Genomic DNA, 17,011 nt, shown 5'->3' with positions numbered 1-17,011 from the left:
CAGTCCGTAGTTATTTTTCCTTAATTATATCGTACGAGTCAAATGTGATTTACTTTCTCCATCAACATATAAATTATTTATATAGAATGTTATATGGAATAATTAGTATTTGTTGGATTCCGTTTGCGGGATTTGTTTCATTTTTGGTTTTATTATCTGCAATTAACAAATCAGTCGGTGTTCGAAAGGCATACGTAAATATTCTCTTAAGGATATTTGAGGTAAATACATTCAATTATTTCATTAAAATGAATGGAACTTCGTGTGCGTATAGAGTGTTCATACGTAAATATATGTGAATATGTAATAGTCTACATGTATACATAAATTTTGTTGTCTACAATTTGTAAATGCAAAGTTCATAAATATAGCTTGTTTCGGCAACAATTGTTATTTACACACCGTGTGTAGGTCGCCCAATGTTGAACGCAGACATTAGAATTAATTGGAGTTTATTATTATGTTTGGAGATACTTACAATATTTGTATTATTCCATTCTTCATTACTATTATTACTATATTCTATACTCGACTAATAGTTTCTTTGACATCTATGGGAATTAGAAGGTCGTCTGTTTAATAAGCGAGCACTTAATAACTATATAATTTGTTTTTAGTATGGACGAGTCAGTATCGAAACTGCTTCAAAAGTAAATCAAGAGCTTGCCAAGGAAAAAGTCAGTGATGATCAAGTGCAGGGCTTGGAACCTGTGGATGCCGTTGACTCAGAGGAAGCCTCCAATGGCCAGGTGCTGATCACGAGAGACGCCGTACTTCTGCCTCAGGCTCAGGAGTCGGCGCATGATAAGGCGAATGGCAACAAAAAGGTTATCCAACATTTCCATATGTATACTTATATATTTAATTTAAATTACCACCAACATTAACTTTATTCATGTTTTAATTTCAGGAAGAGTTTTGTTTCGACTTTGAGAATTGTTTGGATTATGTAAAATCAGGCATAGAAGCAATTATCGAAGATGATGTAACATCGCGATTTGAAGCCGAGGAGCTAAAGAGCTGGAACATGCTAACACGAACAAACCGACATTATGAATTCATATCTTGGAAAATCACCATGATATGGGTTATTGGATTTGCCGTGCGGTATTTCATTTTAATGCCTCTTCGTGTCTTGGTTTGCTTTATTGGTGTAAGTATATGTATATAACTAAAATTATAATAACTATTATTATAATTACCAGTTATAACATATAACAAATATTACATCCTACTGAATGTGCTGACAAAATAATTAAGTTAGATAACAAAAAATCCCCTCTTAAATATTAGTACAACTTTTCATAGTTTTTTTTAGTTTGGTGATCAGTTAAGTGTCGTTTCTTAAGGGGAAATTCTTATCCCAAAGTAAATATATTTCAACATCAAAGCCAAATCGATTTAATGTTGTCCGTCCGTTCAAGAATCCGTCCATCTGAATAAACTCTCGAATAGATAGAAACACAGCAAATCGTGAATAATGAATATCAATAACAACAAATTTCTAGATATCGTCTTGAACTTTGGTATACTCTCTCCTTACCTCATACTTATCTAATCTGATATTTTCATTACGATCGAGTAATGACCATAAATGTTGCTGACGGTTTTCTTTTATATCAAGGGAAGAGTTGGGGAGCAGTGGGTTTAGTTTATAACGTGTTTGATTGTGTGTGTGTGAATGAGTGAACGTGCTTTAAGGTAGTTAAATATGTAAGCTTGAATATGTCAGAACTACTGTCAATTGCTGCGATCTTGTTTTTTTTTTTGTATATATATTTCTTTTAATTTTTTTTGCAATTTAAGTTTAGTTCATAAAGTTAAAATATTTACAATTTTATTAAATGCTGGAATATATTGAAAACTAATAGAATAGTTAAACATCTAATATTTGGCTATAGTTTTCCACAGGGTATATGAACCAGAAGGCTAACATTTGTCAAGAGAATAAATCGAATTTAATTTTCAAAAACGGTTGACAGCAACTCAAGATTATTAAACATTTATATATTGCTTTAATTTTAAAATGTTAAGAAATATTTTACTGTGGAAGCTATCGATCATATTGAAACTGAACTCAAGATAGTTTTGAATTTATTATTGATTTTATGGAGCCGCGTTCTTTACAATATTTCTCTAATTAATAATTTACTTTGGTTTTTAGGTTTTATTTGCAGTTATTACAAACGCATTTGTGGCTTTAATACCTTACCGATTTTTGCGGCTTCCCTTAGCGGACTTGACTTTTAAAATTACATTCCGTCTTATATCAAGTTCCTTGTCATCCCTTGTAATATTTCACAATAAGCAATATAAGCCCAAAACTTCTGGGTTTTGTGTAGCAAATCACACCACCCCATTGGATGTGGCAATATTATCAACAGACTGTACATTTTCCTTGGTGAGAAAGATTTTTTAATTAAATGTTTCCATATGAAATTGAAAAATAACTAAGGATGTTAATTCCAAAAGCTCCTTTAATTGGCACAACTTTTCCATTTTTAGTTCTATTTTCATTTACAGTTTAAATTTTAAATCTGACACGACACCATAAATTAAAATATATTTGCCATTTTATTCAATTTTATATGAAAACGATACATGTGTGTTATGCTTCTGTCTTTTGTCCTTGCGTATTTTTGTAAAACGTTTTTGTATTTTTTTAAATTTAGTTGTGATTTTTTATAATTAAGAAAGGAACGTGTAAGCAGGTAAGATAATTTTCTAACCTTGTATTTATTATACCCTATACCCATAATATGCTTTAAAAGGGTATCATAAACTTGTGACAGTCGAGTCGATTTTGAAATATCTTGGGGATTAAAAGAGGCTTCATTTACCATATATCATCCATAGGATCAAAACAAAAAGGGCAAAATTTTTTTTGTAATAAGATGAATAATATATTTATGTTAATATAACAAATTCACTATATGCGTATCTATTTGTCGGACAGTACCGACTAGAGTACTCTCAGTTTGTAAACCCGTTAAGGCATTTAAGGAATAGGCCAGATTACTTTAGAATATGTAATTTTATTTATTATTAATTATTAAATTGTGTTCCAAGCGTTAAATGTTAGCTAAGTATATGCAACGAAACAGATAAATGCGATCTTCACCTACCGTATAAGGTATATAACGAATAAGTTACATTCTTGGTTAATCTCTCATCTTCCTCTTAAATGTAACTTATTTTTTAACATGCTGTCAATGATATTATCTCCATTTCTCACTTTAAAATAAGGATAAAACATACATTTTTGGTTATGAGACTTGAAACACAAAAGTAAGCGATATGGGTTCCAGATACTAATTTTATCAATAACAAAATCTTTTCTTTTAATTTCTCATTAATGTTTTGTATGTGTGTTTGTAATTATTAATCAATTCTTTAATTTTATTTTGCTGCAAAATATTTTTATTTGTTGTTGATTTCAAAACTTAACAAAAAAAACGCAATAGACAGAAGTCAAAGAAATATGTGTGTCTGTTGATAAATAAAAATCTGAATATTTGTATTCCTAATATGTATTCCTTAAGATACATAAATTTGTTCAGTCTTGTATTCGCTATAAAGTTGCTACTTGTTGACCCAAAATTTGGATTTCATCTTTGCTCCATATATCCTGATCTTATCTGATTAATCGTTTACAGATTTGGTTTTTATCCTATTTGGCCAGTTGATATCAGTGTCCATAAGGGAAGCAATTAATTTTAATTCATTGTACATATAATATACGTAAAATACCCAATAGGTTCAGATATAAAATGTCAAATTTGACACCTAAGTTAAACTAAATGATTAAAATTACAATTGATAATATGATAATTATAATATCTCAATTATACAGCTGTGAAAATTTAACCGCATTATCAATACCTACAAAATACGACTTTTTGTTCTATGCAATCTCAGGTAGTGTGGTTGACATTATGTACAGCTGCAGTGGGAAATCTAAAGGATGGAAAGAAAAAGAGGGCTATTGTGAGTAGTGTTCTTGGGCAGTGTTTCGGTGTCTTGTCCAGCGCTATTTCTGCTGTTATAACTTATCATAATGAGGATAATCGCCCGTCGTCTTCAGGTATTTGTGTGGCAAACCATACAAGCCCTATCGATGTACTGGTACTAATGTGTGACACAACATATTCTCTGGTAAGACAACTTAAGAATTTCGATGAAAATGCACTTTTAAATGTAACCTTTCTAACACTGGCATTATCAATTGGTATACCCTTATATATTGGAAAATTAACACATATTATAACATATAAAATACAAATATTGCTTCAAATATCTAAATAAGTGAACAATAGAGTATGTATCATTTTAGTTTTTAGTTTTCCGTAGTCTTTTAAAATTGTATTATCTAAAATAATTTATCATTACTACACATATACCCGTAGATTAGAAATAAATTAATATTATTATAAAAGCTTCATAGTTTAGATTTTCAATCATGGACAAAACAATTTTCCTATTTATAATATCTAAGTTTGTTGTTTGGCATTTTAATTGTGGTGGATAAAATTACCTCAACAGTGAAGGATCATCGTGGGATCATCTACGTGTACATAATACATAAATTACATCAAATCTATTAAGTAGTCTATACCCCGGGGGATCATCGTATGATATACTTATATCGATCAATGAAATCGTCACACCCAGGGAATTTAACATAATTAGTTATGCCGATTTTCACAAGTTTATTTTACCCTTTTTACCCATATTTAATTGGTATAGGCAACAATAAAATGTAGATCCGTTTAAATATTTCGATTTACATAATTCGATTCATGCTTGCCGATGTCACTGAACCCATAATCTTTTGGGACAGCTAGTGAAACACCAGAATCCAACGGAGAAACTCTTCACAGCCTTTGCTGATCGTGCGACATTACAGCTATCAGTTGACGCCATCGGTAACCGTATCTAGGGTTCCGCAACGATGACATTCTTCCAACCACACTGGAATCAATAAAATTCCAACCAAGCTGCATGTTACTAACGGTGGGATATGGAAATTTGGAAGGTCTATTTATGATCTCCAGACATCCTTGGAACAATTGAACACTGAAGGCACACAACTTAGGTTTCTTAAAATTATTAAGAACGTGTTTTTGGGCCCAATCTATATTGACCAACAGGACAATTCCCAGCCAGGATGTGCTGAAAGAGCAAGGCTAGAAATATCGATTGGGATGCGGTAAATCAAAACAAGATATCTGACTGAAAGTCGTTACTCCAGCGAATTAGTTCTTAATCATCCTTATGGATACCTATTAACATAGTAAACGTACTTCTGTTGGTTTATGTGGCTATTAAATTTATACGCATAAGTGCTTGTATATGTAAAATGCTTAAATTATAAAAAAATTAAATAATTCGATTTATATCTATCTTTTAGATTGGTCAACGACATGGCGGTTTCCTTGGAATTTTGCAAAGAGCCCTGGCCAGGGCATCGCCTCATATTTGGTTTGAAAGAGGAGAAGCTAAGGACCGACATTTGGTTGCTGAAAGACTAAAACAGCATGTATCGGATCCAAATAATCCACCTATTCTAATATTTCCGGAAGGCACTTGCATTAACAATACGTCTGTGATGCAATTCAAAAAAGGAAGCTTTGAAGTTGGCGGAGTTATATACCCTGTAGCTATAAAGTAAGTACTTGCTAATAAGTAGAGTATTGCTGTGGTTTAAAGCAATAATTTGTATTCATTTCAGATACGATCCCCGATTTGGCGATGCTTTTTGGAACAGCTCAAAGTATTCAATGATGCAATATCTTTACATGATGATGACCTCATGGGCAATTGTTTGCGATGTCTGGTATCTTCCACCAATGTATCGGCAGGAAGGCGAGTCAGCGATCGATTTCGCTAACCGCGTTAAAGGTGTTATTGCGAAACAGGGAGGCTTAGTAGACTTGGTTTGGGATGGACAGCTCAAACGAATGAAACCGAAAAAAGAATGGAGAGAAATTCAGCAAGTTGAATTTGCAAATCGACTAAAATCTGATTGAAATTGATTTTATACTTTATATTTAAATCTGTAATTACTAAAGATAAAAATGTAAAATTATTTGACCTTGCTAAATATACATTGTATATGATTGTGAAGCCAACAATATTGTATATTTATTTTATTTAGCTGATAATGGCGAAATTATCTGACACACACTACTTAATTAAACTTTGTTTAATAAAGCCTGGCTTGATCTCCGAAATATTTCAAGCGATATTTAATTCACAAATTTCGATTAATTTAAATACTTAATTTTTATAAAAATTGAATCGATAATTGTGCATGGTCTAGAAAATTAATAAGCGAATAGTCCAATTGGCGTATCATGAAAAGTGCATAGGTTTTGGAAACAAATAAGCGTGTTTGGGTATTGGATAATTATCTAATTGGAACAATATAAAAATGGAATCGATAATAATGCTCAGGCTTAAAAAATAAATTATTTTAATTATCTTATTGGCTTCTAATTGACTTTATAGATCTATGCAGAATAAAATTTATGCCCTCGTCGCACTATTTATAAAATAATCTTATAAATATATCAAGCAATACTTAAAACCTTTTGGGAAATTAATGATGCGTCCACGTGTTATCGAACATACAACTTGCGTCCAAGAAATATCGGACGTACAACTTGCGTCCAAAGCACATCAAGCAAACTGCCTCTAATTGGAGAAAAAAATTTGTTACTTCGTCAGTGATATATGTGTCAGTGGTATACGTTATATATAGCATAATAATATATTTTAATAATTCAGTTTATGTGCCAACACAGACAATTAAGTAAAATTTAATATATATAAAAAATAAGAGTATGAAAGTCATCAAAATGCAGATATCGATGTATCGATATTTTTATGAACATACAAAAGAAATGTGCTGGATGGTGCTCTTTATATAACTTGTTGTGTTATGTTGGCAGTTCTGTTGCGAATGGAATAATATACATATATATGTATATATAACAAATGTTGTTTAAGTCCCACATATCACTCATGGAAACGAGAAATTAGACAATATTAAAGTATTAACATTGCCTTTAATAATGAAGTGACTTACATGGACAAGCAAATGCAATTATTTGACGATTTTCTAATTTGTTTTTGTTTAAAACCGTTTGAATACATAAACAATTGTTTTATTTAACATACGTTAACGATGTCATTAAGCAATAAAAGCAGCAGCATAAGCGAAAAAGATATCGACGATGAAGATATGTTGGCACCCACCAAACTATCAACAAATCTTGTTGTTCGAGTAAATCAAGATTCCGATGACAACTTGCAAGCCTTATTCGACAGTGTATTGAATCCAGGTGACGCAAAGCTCCCATTGCAGCTCCCATTTCGTATGCGTAAGCTTCCGAATTCGTTTTTCAATCCTCCTGCTCCCCTACATTCTCGAGCAAATAGTGCTGATTCCACATACGATGGCTCTCAAACTAATATCAACAAGACTGTGCAGTCAGAATTGCAGTCGCCCCTCTCACAGAATCAGCAGCCATCACAGAGTCGCCTTACAATACATCACTTTCGGGCAAGGAGCAGTCCAGCATCTCTTCAGCAGAACTATAATGTGCGTTCAAGGAACGAAACAAGCGGAGTTGGAAACAGTGGAAACAATCAGGGTCCAGGTCCTGCATACCCCGATAACAGTGTGGACTTTACCAATAGTACGGCAAACAATATCGATTTAGATGTAATCAATACTTGCATGGGACAAGGACAGGAGAATCCAATATCAACACAAACCATACATAAAAAGCAGAGATCATATGACGTTGTCAGTCCAATTCAATTGCAAAGTCAACTGGGAGCATTGCCGCCGGGCTGGGAGCAAGCAAAAACAAATGATGGACAGATTTATTATTTGAAGTGAGTACCACAGATTTTATTTACTCTACACTCAAGTACCATTTTATATGTACCATTTTATATTTTATAAATTGATATTGTTAACTTATTTAGTATTTGTTTAATTAATGTCCATCTTTTTAGTCATACAACAAAAACTACGCAATGGGAAGATCCTAGAATCCAGTTTCGCCAACAACAACGCGCTATTGCTGAAAGGATAAAGCCAAATGGTACGCTTTATTAGCAAATCTATGTTTTATTTTATTTTAGTATATAAATAAAACAACTTCAATATTTGGACTCACTTATGAGAGAGCAGGTTTCTTGTCGAGGTTTTTCTAATTAGAGCAGGTCATTTACCTTCTTTTACTCCAGGCTATATAAAAAATACTCCTACTACCATATTCAGATTCAACAGATATGCTCATAGAACTATATTGCAGTAACAGTTTGAAAAGACAATTCAAACATTAAGTTGAATTGGCATTACCCCATCCTAAGATTTCTTACAATTTACTTGAGGTATTTTCTTTTTATTGTGCAGATATATTACAAAATACAAAACAAACTAGCGCACCGACTATTGCTAGCCACATTGGCCCACTACCCGATGGTTGGGAACAAGCTGTTACTGAGTCTGGAGACATATATTTTATAAATCATATCGATCGAACAACTTCGTGGAACGATCCGAGAATTCGTAAGTATAACGCTAGTCACGAACATTTCCGATCTGATCTGCAAATAAAAACGGGGGTTGCTGATCATTAATCAGCCCAAGTCAGAAAACGCAAATATATATTTTAATAATCTCAATTTACTCATTTAATTCGTATCATATCGAACCTCTCTAAACAATAATTCAGGTTTATCATTCTGCCCTTTTTAAGGCAAACCGTGAATAACAACTGCGGGTATTCCAATTAATAGTCCTCATTCCCTTATTTGCTGACAGATTTCGCATGGGCTTCAGTTTCAACTTCCCAGCTTGGCTTCTCTAACCCTCGATTTACGCAATATATTCCTTAATATTAATTAAAAAAAGATAATTCTCGCCGTTCCAAAGATTTAATTTGACACATTACTTTCGCGTGTTTTCATTTAACCCAATCCAAAGCATACAATTTTACTTTATAATAAAATAAAATAGCTATCGACTTTAATTAGCGTATTATTAAGCAAATTTGTATTTTAATTTTAACTTACGTTATATTATTACTTTTGCATTTCTTTTAGAAACTGGACTTAGTGGACTAGACTGCCCCGATAATTTAGTATCGTCCCTTCAGGTAAATTACTTGTCTTACAATAATATAAATCAGGGAATAACACCGGAACCGTTAAACGTAGATAACCGTTTCATTTTTAGTACCGGAACTGAAACCGTAACTGAATGAAAATACTCTGTTAAGAACCGAATACCGAAACGTTTGTACGGTTGTGGTAAACTTGCTAGGTCAAAGAGTTGTCCATCTTCCAACTTTCATAACTTGATCAAAACTGAACCGATTTTCAAGCGGAATGTCATTTTGATCATGATTTGGCCTCTAAATTCATTCTGTATTCAAATTTTGTTCATTTAGAAAAATTAATTATTTTCGACCAAGATTCGATTTTGATGGTAAGGGTCCCCCCTTTGAAATTTCGAAAATTCAAAATTTTAAATCTTAAGTTTTCACTTTTAATCAACTCCTTATATCTTAATTAGTATAAAACAACACTTTAAACTTGTTTCTGAGACCTTTCATTTTTTTGTAAAAAATCATGTGAAATTGAAGAAAAATTTTGACTTGTAAAGTGATTAAATCCGCAGTCTGACCAACTTCAAATTGTCATAACTTGATCAAAACTGAACCGATTTTCAAGCGGAATGTCATTTTGATCATGATTTGGCCTCTAAATACATTCTGTATTACATTTTTGTTCATTTAGAAAATTTAATTATTTTCGACCAAGATTCGATTTTGATGCTAAGGGTCCCCCCTTTGAAATTTCGAAAATTCAAAATTTTAAATCTCAAGTTTTCACTTTTAATCAACTCCTTATATCGTAATTAGTATAAAACAACACTTTAAACTTGATTCTGAGACCTTTCATTTTTTTGTAAAAAATCATGTGAAATTGAACAAAAATTTTGACTTGTAAAGTGGTTAAATCCGCAGTCTGACCAACTTCAAATTGTCATAACTTGATTAAAACTGAACCGATTTTCAAGCGGAATGTCATTTTGATCGTGATTTGGCCTCTTTATTCATTCTGCTTTCAAATATTTTTAAATTCGTTAAATTTTTTTTTATTTTTTTGTCCTAGTGGTGTTTGTTTCGATGTCATATTTATTATAAAACGACATCTAAAATTTTTTAAATGTTTCAAAATTGATTGGTTGTACCGTTACGTACCTGTACTGATACCGGAACCGAAAGAAGAAAACTGAAATAAAACCTTTTACCGAAAAAGTTATTTCGGGACGTACCGGAACCGAAACCGTAACCTACATTTGTTTCGGTTTGATTCCCTGATATAAATAAAATAATAATTGAGAGTCAAAAACAGGACGAAACTATTTTGATTTTTATTTTTTAATTATCCTGACTTTTTTCGCAGATTGGAGATAATATTTGCAGCAATATTTTTAATGATGCCCAAACTATCATTACACCGTCTTCCCACAAACCTGATGATTTGGAATGGTATAAAATAAATTAATACATTTTTATGTGTAAACCATTTAATTAGATATTAAAGTTTTATATTTTGTATTAAAAAATAAATATTTTTGCATATATTTAATTATATTTATTTATTTTTTTAATTTGTGGGTGTCCCGAAATTTTTATAATTTTTACTAACTGTTTTTAAATTGAACAATGAAACTTTTGAAGCAGCCCCCGTACAGCAATGTGAACTACAGCCACAATCTTTTAAACTTTTGTCTCATTACAGCGAGGGGTGCTTAACAAGTTCTTGCCAAAACAACATTGAGACTAGTGCAACATATATACATACATATGTATTATTCAAAAATGTGGGCTTGACACAAGTTTTTAACGAATACTTACGCTCCGAATCTTTCGTTTCAAAGCGGTGGCAACAAAACAATAAACAGGTCCAAATACCTGAAAAACTTAAATACAAATGCGTGGCATAGGATAACCCTTAATAATATGTACCAATAACAGAAAGGGATACACAATACTCCCGCTTAGCAAAAAGCCAACATTTTCTGGGTAAATTAAGCTCAGATAAGCCAAATTCTTTTCACTAGGTGTCAACTTCATAAAAAAGGGTATCAAAGACAAAGCAGAAGAATCTGACTAGTGTATTTGGTAGGTCAGTTCTCAGATGAAATAAAAAGGGGTTGGCGTTGTCCAGCACTGTTTGACATAAAAGGTGGTAGTCGTTTAGGTGACTGTAATAACATTGACTTGTTTAAAGTTTCGGCAGGCGTTAGCAGAAAAGTGGCCAAAATAAAAGAAAAAACGAAGCAGATTTTTTTTAAATTTGTTTAATAACTATATCTGAAACAACTTGGATACAAATTCAAGAATACACATGAAAAATGCTTTTTTCAACTTTCTTCTAATTTAGCCGACAATACACGCATAATGCATTATTTAAGCATTGTGTTATTGCCTCTGCTATTCTCTTTTTATGCTAATAATTTAGCATTCTTATAATGTATACAAGCTACAGTTCACACAACAGTGCGACCACTTTACTTTTGGTTACAATTTGGTCACACTGGCTATATTTGAGTCATCATCAAAATGCCAAACACTTTTCGCTAGCAGAATATTTAGTGTATCTGAGTACTTGAATTTAAAAAAATATTTAACAAAGCATTACAAATTCACATAGTGTTCAATATTTTTCGGTCTTTTTATTCGTATAATTGTCAAAAATAAGGTTTTAATTTAATATTAACAGTGATATTTTAACTTTATCATATAAAATAAATTTTATTGAACGCCTTCAACATTTTGCGAAACCCCGATCGACATTCATCTACATACATTATTAGTTGTTCAGTGGGGTGTCTACGTTTGCAATACGATTTTTTTAACGTTACATAGAAAAATCAACAGTAGCAATACCAACATAGCTATGTGTGTTTGGTATCTTCTTTTCAATTTATAAATATAATTTGCAAATTATGGATAATACATGAAACTACATAAAATTGAATATGAAAACCACAAAAAAAATATGTTTCATAGCATGAGTAACCCCAACGTCCAAACATACCTGTAGATACACACACACACACATGCAAATGTAAATATATGTAACTCAATTACTGCATTCTTCTGCTTAGGAGATTGACACCTGTGTGTGTGCGCACAATACGCAAACTTAAGAGACCATTGAATGCATTACCTTTGGCAAAATCAGCCAGTTTTAGGCCACTTCTATGGTGTTTCTTCTGTTATTATTATTTGTTTTTACTTGAGTGTGTGTTTTTAATAATAATCATAGCTATGCGTCAAATCATTCGTGCATAAAATACAGGTACACAAGAAATCAAATTTTTAATGTTTTATATTTCGAAAGCTTAAAACAAAACAATTGTTTTATTCATAAAGTTCATTCAATTCATAAAATTTTTATTAAATTAATAAATAAATAACAAAATAAGTCAATATTTATGTATGTGTGTGTGATTATGTGCGGGAAACGTATTTATGAGTAAATGTAAATTATATATTCATACGTATACAAACTTATGATGTGGGCATGAATGTATGTATGTATTTACATACATACGTATGTTTGTAGCACCAGTGTCGTTTAAATTAAATCGCAAAACCCGATGAATTATTATAAATATATAAATATACACTTAAACTAAAATGTGAAATTTAATTGTATATGCTACAATTGTATGAATTATTGTATATATGTATATGTATCAGTCTCAGTATCAGTTTGACCAAACATTAGTGAAAGACGTTGTATTAAGCGCACTGCTTGTAAAGCAGTGTGTGTATATCAGTGCAAGCAGTTTGTGTGATTGTGTAGATGGAGTAGACCTTGGCACATACGTATGTATGTATGTATCTCAAGCCCTCTCAACAGATCACTCTTACTTTTCATTTTTGTTCATCAGATAAATTTATTAACTTCAATAATTTTATGTTGAAAAACTAACAAAATAAGTTTAACTAACAATTGATTTATTTTCTTGCTTTACGACCCTGATGGATTATTGCTTTACTTGGAAATTATAGCGTTGCAGTCGACTTTGGCTGCAGACACAGATTAGAAACTGGTAAGTTTATCTACGACCAGGATCCGACAAGAGATCTTAGAGATATCATCATAAAAATATCACAGATTAAAGATACACATAGATCAAACTAAAATTTTAAACTAAACCGACAGCATATCTTAGGTTAAATATTATTTTTTTATACTCCGTGTAAATTTGAAACATTATGGTATTTGTAGCTCTGACACTAAATAAAAAATGGGATTCAAACGAACTAGGACTAAATTTTAGTAAACGAGCTGGAGTGAAATTTGATCAAGCTATGTGTATGTTAATCGAACCATCGAACTTAATGGAACTAAATTGATCGATAATCAGAAACTTAGTCGAATTCGTTTTGATCGAAACGATGGAATGGCTATTCAAACTATGAAATTATATTTAAAATTTACTTTATTTATTCAATTTTGATTTACTTACAGAAAATTTATTATTATTTATTTATTATATATTTCAGTTTATCAATTTATTACGTGTCGCCTTTGGTCAACCACTTTTCAATATGTTGCTTTATATGTGTATCGCTTTGTTTGTAACCTGTGGTAAGTCCTTTATAAAGTTAAATAAAATTATAAATAGACAAAAGACTGTAATGTCCATTCCTTAAGAAACTAGTGTTAAGCCATAGGAATTTATTTTATTTTTACAAATAAAGCTTTTATCAAATTTGAAATATTATTTAAAACTCAAATTTTAGTGTCTTCTACGGAAACGCAAATTACACAAACAGTTTACGGGTTTTTGGATTTCACAACTACTATTGGAAATACAGTAATGGTATTCTCTCCACAAAGCTCTCCTCAATTCGGTAAGTACCAACAATACAATAAAGCTAATGGAATAGTTAGAATTAGCTTATGATGGCTTTCGAAATAAGTCGGAAGAGTGGATAAAAATTGTATCTCTACCATAGTATTAATATCTAAAGATTTTAAATTTCAGAACTTTCCATAAACAAGACCACTCCAAGTCCAATAAGTATTATCGAAACCAGACCGCCCTCACATGACAAAGAGACGAGTAAAAGTGGAATTAAACCGACGCCACTGACAGCAACAAGCTTTAAAGTGGATGCTGAAACCACTTCCACAGTTGAAAACAATAATATAATTAGTTTATCGAATACTCCGATTAAAACGTTAGACTATCCTGAATATGCTTTACTTTCTCGCCAGCCCGAAGAATTCGCTGAAGAGACTTTCCGCTTGGTAAACTTAAAAAGTCGAGCAGATCCTGAAAGACAACGAATATATCAGTCAAAGCGGGAGAACAATCATAATCTGTCCTCCGGCCTGTTTTTAAAAAAGGGCGAAAGTTCATCGAAAAATAGCGCTTTAGGCTCAAAACCTTCAACAAAATATGCACAAGCACCTCAATCCATAACAAGTACTGAAAAGAGGAACAAAAACCGTGCAACATCTTCATCGCGAGTATTAAAAACGATAACTCCATCGATTCAACCAAGCAAGACACCAATAGAATCAACGCCTCAGCAGAATGGATATACTAAAAGTAGTCGTAAAAGTAATCGGGAACCAGGCGAAAAACGAAAATCATCTCGCAATAAGGGAAAGAGGTAATTATATTATTTTAGTCAAATTAAATGTCCTTGAAACTTTAAATTTCGAGCCGAAAACGTCGTTTAATTTGCGGAAAATTTACTTTATCTTTTGATTTACAGGAGACATAAGAATACGCATAGTTCAAGCACGCAAATTACGGCAACTGCGGTAGACACAAGTTCACGTCGTTCATTTAGAACAAAAACCAGCCAGCAACATAATCAACAACAGCAACAACCACAACAGCCTGAGGAAAATATACAAAATCTTAGCCAAAATACCTTAAAGCTGAATAGACGACCTGGACGCTGGCAGTATAAATCAGCGCCAAAACCGAAAGTTAACATAAGAAAAACTTCGAGCAACACGACTCGAACAGCTACAACCACCACTGATATCCCCAATGAAACTCTTTTGGAAGTAGACGATAAATATCAATTACCAAAGGCCAATAATCTGGGCAGAGACTTGGAAGCAGTTGGTTCTCAAAACTCAGTTGTAGCTGATAATGATGAATTGAAGCCCAAAAACTTTGTACGGACATTGAATGTCGAGATATCGACACCTAGCAATTTTGTAGATACTTACTATGAAATAGCTACCATAAAAAGTCCATTTGTATTCCAGGTACATATTCAAATGATTAATATATAAGTATGACACACAAATTCTCAATATTCAATTCAATATCTTAATATGTTATATTTGGTTTCCTTTTCCCCATTTCAGGCAGGACTCGTGAAGAAGACCCGGTTCTTGACGATAACTTCAACTATTGAAAAAACGATAAAAACTGCGCAAATTGAGGAATACTCAAGTGATGATGGTCCATTGTCTGAAAACATTTTGGAGTCCACAATGCCGATGATCGAACCAACTTTAGATGGGAGTATTTCAACATTAAAGCCTATATATATCACTGATAGCCTCGAGACTCCAGAGCTGGAGACAATAACGGATTCATTTTCCATTACTCAAACTAAATTGAGAACACAGATCTTGCCAATAATTTTTGAAAAGAAAAATGAAACAGTACAGATAACGCTAGTACAAACCTTTGACTATACTAGCTTAGTAACGGTCACTCAAACAATCTCGCCAATTAGGGACAATTTTATTCCAGCTAAAAACTTTAAAGACTTTGCCGCCATTTTGGATGAGGCTGGCTCGGAATTGAATTTGGACCTTGAATTTGGTGATGAAGGCAATGCAGGTCAATTCGATGCAAAAATCAATTCTAATAATAAGTTGGAGCCTAAGGGTATTTTAAATTCAACAAATATTCTTCCCAATATACAATTGAATAGCCCGGAAAAGTTAAATAACCCCGAAATTTCAGTTTTGAATCCACTATCTCCCAGTAATAATGTTATTACTTCCACACGTCCAGTAATTAAGCTTGAAACTATTTGGGAATCCTACGTAGTACCTCTTCAAAGGGGAACTGATAGTATATTAAGAACATTGTCCAAGTCCGTAGGTGTTATTGAAAAAACTGATTACGTTACCGAAGTATCCACATTGCCAATATTGCCGCCGATGTCACAATTTCCATATTCCATCAATCCGTTTAACCCGTATAATCCCCTATTAGGCCTTCCCCAACAGCAATTTATTACATCTACTTCTATATTGAACACATTAATTACAGCAACGAGTAGTAAAGTATTAAAACTAACATTTGGAGCAAGAACCGCCTATACAACAATATTTTCCACTTCCGTTGTTCCTACTGCAGTTACTCAATTGATTACAGCTACTCTCCCAATTCAAAACTCTGGATCATTCCCGAACTATTACCCACCTCCATTCAACCCATTTGCTTACGTTGGTTAAGGTACGGTTTAAAACCTTAAATCACTCCCTGTGAATTACTAAAATGAAAATACTCAAATTTATTTCGAATACTCACATAAACAATTCATTCATATCGAATTTGAAAAAGCACTCAAGTCTTTTCCGACTTTTTGCTTATACTTAATGCTCAAAGTAATGAGCTAACTTTCTATTTTGAAAATTTTTTGACGATTTTTATTGCACCTACACTTAGAAAACATCTATTTTCTATTCTTTAAAATGGTGCTCAAATATGTTAAAAATAATAAAATGTTGCATTATTATAAAACTAAAAAGTTTTGATTAAAAAACGACCAAACTGCCACTTATTTTAAATCATCATGAGACGCTACTTTAGAGCTTTCCACACCATCGAATTATCATTGGTACAACGTTCCATTCCATCCCTTTATTCTATAAAATACTTTGTAAAACTTTTGTATAATTGGACATAATA

At 32.2% G+C, this 17,011-nt stretch overlaps 3 protein-coding genes across 7 annotated transcripts; all 3 read left to right on the top strand.

The window, feature by feature from the left end:
* The first annotated feature begins 2 nt into the window (after nt 1–2).
* LOC117783124 (glycerol-3-phosphate acyltransferase 3) lies at nt 3–6,131 on the top strand. Of its 4 annotated transcripts, XM_034620342.1 has the most exons (7): nt 4–221; nt 618–827; nt 911–1,153; nt 2,165–2,401; nt 3,919–4,155; nt 5,411–5,667; nt 5,732–6,131. In XM_034620342.1, exons 1-7 carry the CDS (start codon nt 87–89, stop codon nt 6,027–6,029), a joined length of 1,617 nt encoding a protein of 538 aa, XP_034476233.1. In that variant the 5' UTR covers nt 4–86; the 3' UTR covers nt 6,030–6,131. The 4 variants fall into 4 exon arrangements, with proteins under 4 accessions (XP_034476231.1, XP_034476233.1, XP_034476232.1 ...); XM_034620340.1 differs by lacking the exon at nt 2,165–2,401 and having other exon boundaries at nt 3–221; XM_034620339.1 differs by lacking the exon at nt 3,919–4,155 and having other exon boundaries at nt 13–221.
* Nucleotides 6,132–6,996: 865 nt separating this feature from the next.
* LOC117783125 (transcriptional coactivator yorkie) lies at nt 6,997–10,677 on the top strand. Of its 2 annotated transcripts, XM_034620343.1 has the most exons (5): nt 7,000–7,905; nt 8,029–8,117; nt 8,432–8,587; nt 9,124–9,176; nt 10,492–10,677. In XM_034620343.1, exons 1-5 carry the CDS (start codon nt 7,190–7,192, stop codon nt 10,591–10,593), a joined length of 1,116 nt encoding a protein of 371 aa, XP_034476234.1. In that variant the 5' UTR covers nt 7,000–7,189; the 3' UTR covers nt 10,594–10,677. The 2 variants fall into 2 exon arrangements, with proteins under 2 accessions (XP_034476235.1, XP_034476234.1); XM_034620344.1 differs by lacking the exon at nt 8,432–8,587 and having other exon boundaries at nt 6,997–7,905.
* Nucleotides 10,678–12,269: 1,592 nt separating this feature from the next.
* On the top strand, nt 12,270–16,825 carry LOC117785487 (probable serine/threonine-protein kinase nek3). Its single transcript, XM_034623540.1, has 7 exons — nt 12,270–12,396; nt 13,116–13,156; nt 13,614–13,698; nt 13,854–13,964; nt 14,099–14,732; nt 14,838–15,345; nt 15,448–16,825. Exons 3-7 carry the CDS (start codon nt 13,659–13,661, stop codon nt 16,552–16,554), a joined length of 2,400 nt encoding a protein of 799 aa, XP_034479431.1. The 5' UTR covers nt 12,270–12,396; nt 13,116–13,156; nt 13,614–13,658; the 3' UTR covers nt 16,555–16,825.
* Nucleotides 16,826–17,011: the final 186 nt, after the last annotated feature.

This window comes from Drosophila innubila (genome assembly GCF_004354385.1).
Source record: "Drosophila innubila isolate TH190305 chromosome 2R unlocalized genomic scaffold, UK_Dinn_1.0 1_C_2R, whole genome shotgun sequence".
Lineage (NCBI taxonomy): Eukaryota > Metazoa > Arthropoda > Insecta > Diptera > Drosophilidae > Drosophila > Drosophila innubila.
This window is presented reverse-complemented; position numbering and strand designations above follow the sequence as displayed.